The sequence below is a fragment of the Pteropus alecto genome, unplaced genomic scaffold (assembly GCF_000325575.1).
Source record: "Pteropus alecto unplaced genomic scaffold, ASM32557v1 scaffold700, whole genome shotgun sequence".
NCBI lineage: Eukaryota > Metazoa > Chordata > Mammalia > Chiroptera > Pteropodidae > Pteropus > Pteropus alecto.
The window spans coordinates 284219-288769 of NW_006429611.1; the positions used below are offsets into that span (position 1 = coordinate 284219).

The following is a 4551-nucleotide window of genomic DNA, read 5'->3' on the forward strand; positions in this document are numbered from 1 at the left end:
ACTTTAGAAAGACTGAGAGCGAAGAGCACACTCGCCAGCGTCCCCGCCAAACACGGAGGACGAGACCCCGCAACCGAGGCCTGCCACAGAAGCGGAGGGGACACGCGCTGACTGACTGTGCGAGGGCAGTGTCACCCTGACACCAAAACCAGACAGAGCCATTACGAGAAAAAACGAGAGGCAGAAATCCTCAACCAAATATTCGCGCACGGAACCCGACACCGTACAGAATTTATAGACTAGGCCCCAGGGAAGCAAAGCTGGCCCAGCGTTTGAAAACCAGTCAATGCCACCCATCCCCCAACAGGTAAAGATCTCGTGGGCACAACACTGGACGCTGAGCAGCAGCCGACAAAACCCAGCTCCCAATCGTGACCAAGACTCTCAGCAAGCGGCGGGGAGGGGACCCTCCAGCACGCGACGCGGCTGCAGGACCCACGGCCGGCGCGGCGCTAGTGTGGAGCACGGAGCCTTCCCGCTAAGGCCAGGGACAAGGAGACGCCCGTCGTCACCCTGTCTAACGTCACACTGGGAGTCCCGGCAGAGGCGACAGACGAGGAAAGGAAATAAGAGGCAGGGAGCAAAGGACCAGTGTAAAACTCCTTGTTCCTGGAAGGTGCCAGGACCCCGCGGCGAGTCCGGGTCAACAGCAGCCGTGCAGGGCTGGGCGGTGAGGGTGAGGGTGAGGGTGAGGCTGCGGGGCGGAGCCGACACCCGGCGGTCCCGTTCCCGCACACGAGCAAGGCGCAAGGGGATCAGGACAAAAACTGCAGAGCACGTGCAGACGGGGGGGGGGGGCTGCACACCAGTGTCAGGGAGCCAGGCGGCAGCGGGGCGCCCGTGGCCCATCGAGGGACACACCACTGTGGGCATGGCGGGCAGAGCACCGCAGAGGGCAGAGGGGCAGCAAGGTTGCCACCAAGAGCTGAGGCACACTCAACCCACCGGCCAGGCGGACACAAGACAAACAGGGACAGTGTCACGACACGGGCACCAAATGCCTCAGGGGACTCCTGCACAGTGTCCATCAAGAGGCTGGATGTGACGGGACCCTGGCGGGGGTGACAACTGCCAACGAGGAAGGGACAGGAGACACCCGACACGACCTGCGTCCTCATCAAGCCGCAACGCAACCACCCACATGGGAGCGCATGGTGCCGGGGGGTGGCATGGGGCTGGGGGCGGCGACAGCGAAGGGCACGTGTCTTTGCAGGACGCCAGAGAACTGCGCTAATGTGCTCACCCCTTTCCCGTGTGCCCTGAGAACACGCGCCAGCGGCACATGAGGCTGCTGCGTCACCCCGAGAGAACTCACGATCCCAGTCCTAACCTCGCCCCAGGTTTACCACGAAACTTCTCACTTTTATTATTATTTCCGCACCGTTCCGGTGCATCGACGGTCTTTGGAAACAAATGACATCATCCTACTCGTGGCGTCCTAACACCAGCGCAGAGCCGCTTCCCTTCCAAAACCTGCTCGACTGCTGAGAACGTCCAATCCCAGAACCCGTGGGGCTCCCACGCGTGCGGGTGACACCGCTGTTGAACAGGTGTCAGCCGAAGACTCGTTTGCTGAATCGATTTGTATTACGTCAGGATTAGAGATAAGTTCTGTTTAGAAATAACTCCAAGAACAGTTTTTATATTTTACTTTCACGTTGAAAACGAGTCAGATTTGCTTCAGCCTCAGAGCGTTTACGAAAAATTAACGCAGGTAGCGAGCTGCGCTCTGATTTTCCACACGGGAAATGGTCAGCGGGTGCCTTCGTGAGGCTGGGGAGGGTCTCCGTCCTCGTGCGGCTCCCCGCCATGCCCCACCCATCCTGCCACTGCACCAGGTCTGACGTCCTCCAGCCCACGGCTCCTGGCGCCTTGCGTCGCCCCCTCCCAGATCCTGAGGCCATCAAGGCCACCAGCTGCTCCCCTCTGCCCGGCGGGTGAGGCCGCTTGGTCTGCAGAGGCCTGGGGGGCCCAGCACTCACTCTCCTCATCCACCTTCAGCTCTGCGTGGCGCTTTATCTTCTCAGCAACTTCTCTCTCGTTGTGGCCTTTGCTCGCCAAGAACTTCACCTTGTACTCGTCCCACGACACGCGGCCTGGAAAAGCAGATTGCCCTGTTAGGGTGTCTCACAGCGGACGTCTGTAAAGAGAGATACTCTGCTATGACTACAGTTAAAAACCTTGATGGAGGTGGCCACCAGGGCCACAGGTCCAGGAGGCCAAGTGGCTGGCGCCCTGGCCTGCGTCCTGCCTTCAGCACCAGCGAGGGCCCTCCCGGCTCCCACCCCCTCCAGTCTGGACGGTCAGGGTCAGGGTCAGGGTCAGGGGCCGCACCGTCGCCGTCGGGGTCCACAGCGCGGAAGTGCACCCTGCTCTCCTGGATGGCCTCCTGGAAGTGCTCGGCCGTCTTCTCCATGATCCAGCGCTGCAGCTCCTTGGCGCTGATCTTCCTGTCGGTGTTCACGTCCACCCTGCGGGCAGGCGCGCGAGTCAGACAAGGCCTGGGCCCCGAGGGACAGGTGGACAGAAGGGTGGCCAGGGGCTCCACGGGCAGCCGCAAACTGCCACGCACAGCCACGCATCCCACCTGGTGGGAACGTCGGGACACAGGGGTCAGGAAGGGCACTGGGACATCAGGAGTGGCCGGGGAACGTGGGCGGTGTGCTCCGCTGCCCAGCCTCACCACCCAGCAGCCTCTGAACCGCAGGAAGGTGAAGGGACCCTCCCCACCTGGCTGCACGACAGGCAGCGTCAGTGGCCCGAATCCACACCCAGTCTGCCCCGGTCACAGGTCAGAGCGGAGACGCCAGAGCAGGTCGTGTTTACTGACGCAGGCGGAGAGGGCAGATGGAGCAACAGCGACGGTGCACGTGTGCATCATGCGCGTGCACGGTCAGCAGGAGTTCGTGCATACTGAGCGCACACACGTGTGCCCTAGCTCTGTCTGCTGAGAGGACCCCGGCCGTGGCCCCCGGCAGCAGTGCCACACCCATGCCTGCACCACAGCTCTAAGTGTCATTCTCTCCCGGATGACTCACCTGAAGCAGTGTTCTGCTTGCCAACGGCCGTCAGGCCTTCACACCGGCCAGGGGGCCGTCCAGGAGGACAGCGCCACGGGCACGGGGGTGACGGCTGCCCTGCCTGCCGCACCGTCCTCACGTGGCTCCGGGAACCCGCCCTGAATCCTTTCTCCTGGGCCCTGGGCCTCGAGGCCCCTGGTCTGGTGGCGGCCTCCTCTACGGTCGCCTTGCCCTATGCCAAGGCCGCCACACACCTGCCCGGTGCCCCCGCGCAGCCCTGATGACCAGGTCCTGCTGTCTCAGCCCCCTCTGCCTGCAGGCGCCTCACAGGCAGCACGCCCACCCCACCCGCAGTGTCCCCCATACCATCGCCTCATCAGCAAGGCCTGGCTGCCCACGTCCGGGCCACCCGCCCAGCCCCTCCCTCCTGGCCCGCGCCCACCTCACGCTGCCTCCACCTGCTCACCCCTGCCCGGCCCCTGCTCCTGGTCTCGCTCCGCAGGCCGCCCACAAGGCACCGGGACTTCTCCCTCACCGGGCCCAAAGCACAGACGACGGGGTGGAGGCCAACACGCACGGGGACTGGCGTCCAGCCGTCAAGGTCCTCGTCCTGAGCTCCTGCCATGGCCACCAGGCCCTCGCCTCTCTCGGGCGGCACCAAAGCCCCAGCCCATGTGCCCTGTGCGTGTGCTCACAGCAGACGACCTCCCCTCCATCTCCTTCCCAGAGCCAAAAGCCGCGAGTCCTGGGTCCCAACACGTGACCCTGTAGGCCACATCGCAACACCCCAAGAGCCTGGAACCCACCTGGCCCGTGCTGCGTGGGGAGCCCCTCTGAGCCACAGCCCCCCTGAGCAACAAGCCCCCCAAAACCTGAGGACCCTGCCCAGCCCCAACACATGGCCTGCATACTTCGACCCCAATGTGTACCAGGTGAGCAAACCAATTCGATGCTGACAAGCCCAGGCTTGGCACTGTCACCCGCGGTAGCCCTGAAATGCCAAGCAGGCTCCACAGAGCTTCCGAGGTCCTCATCCTCTGCGTGGCCCCCCCAGACCAATCCGCACACCCCCCCCCGCAGGGCCCTGCCATCACCCCCGCCCGTCCACCTTGTGTTCTTTCCACCATGTCAACCAGACGCACCGAGTGGAGCAAGCCACCAAGCGTGCCCTGCGCCCCTCGGCTCCGGGAGCCCACCGTGACCTGAAGACACCCCACACCTCACGGCCGCTGCCTCCTGCCAGGCCTCGTCCCACTGCCTTGCACCCCAGCAGGCACCGGCTTAAGGCCACCGCGCACACCAGCCCCACAGGGTGCTGACGGGCACCGCTCCCTCGGCTGTAAGGTCCCGGGGACACAGGGCAGCCCCGGACTCGGAGCCTGTCCTGACCCGGGCACTGCTCAGGGCTGCGCGGTCCTCAGCTCGACCCCGGAACTTCCAGCTGAGAGCACGCGTCGCAGCACCGCCCTGCACAGCACGGCACCGCGCGGCCCCTCGTCGCCTACCTGGAGAAGATGAGCATCAGCTTCCT

General features: G+C 64.3%; 1 protein-coding gene across 1 annotated transcript in view; it reads right to left on the bottom strand.

Moving 5' to 3' along the window:
* Window positions 1-4551, bottom strand: part of SDF4 (stromal cell derived factor 4) — a 9914-nt gene that overhangs the window by 5022 nt on the left and 341 nt on the right. Inside the window, exons 1-3 of the mRNA XM_025046216.1 lie at window positions 4526-4551; window positions 2335-2471; window positions 1983-2096 (exon numbers count right to left, since the gene is read on the bottom strand). The exon at window positions 4526-4551 is cut by the window's right edge and continues 341 nt beyond it. Of these exons, the coding sequence (XP_024901984.1) occupies window positions 1983-2096; window positions 2335-2471; window positions 4526-4551 (277 nt within the window). The remainder of the gene's footprint in view (window positions 1-1982; window positions 2097-2334; window positions 2472-4525) is intronic.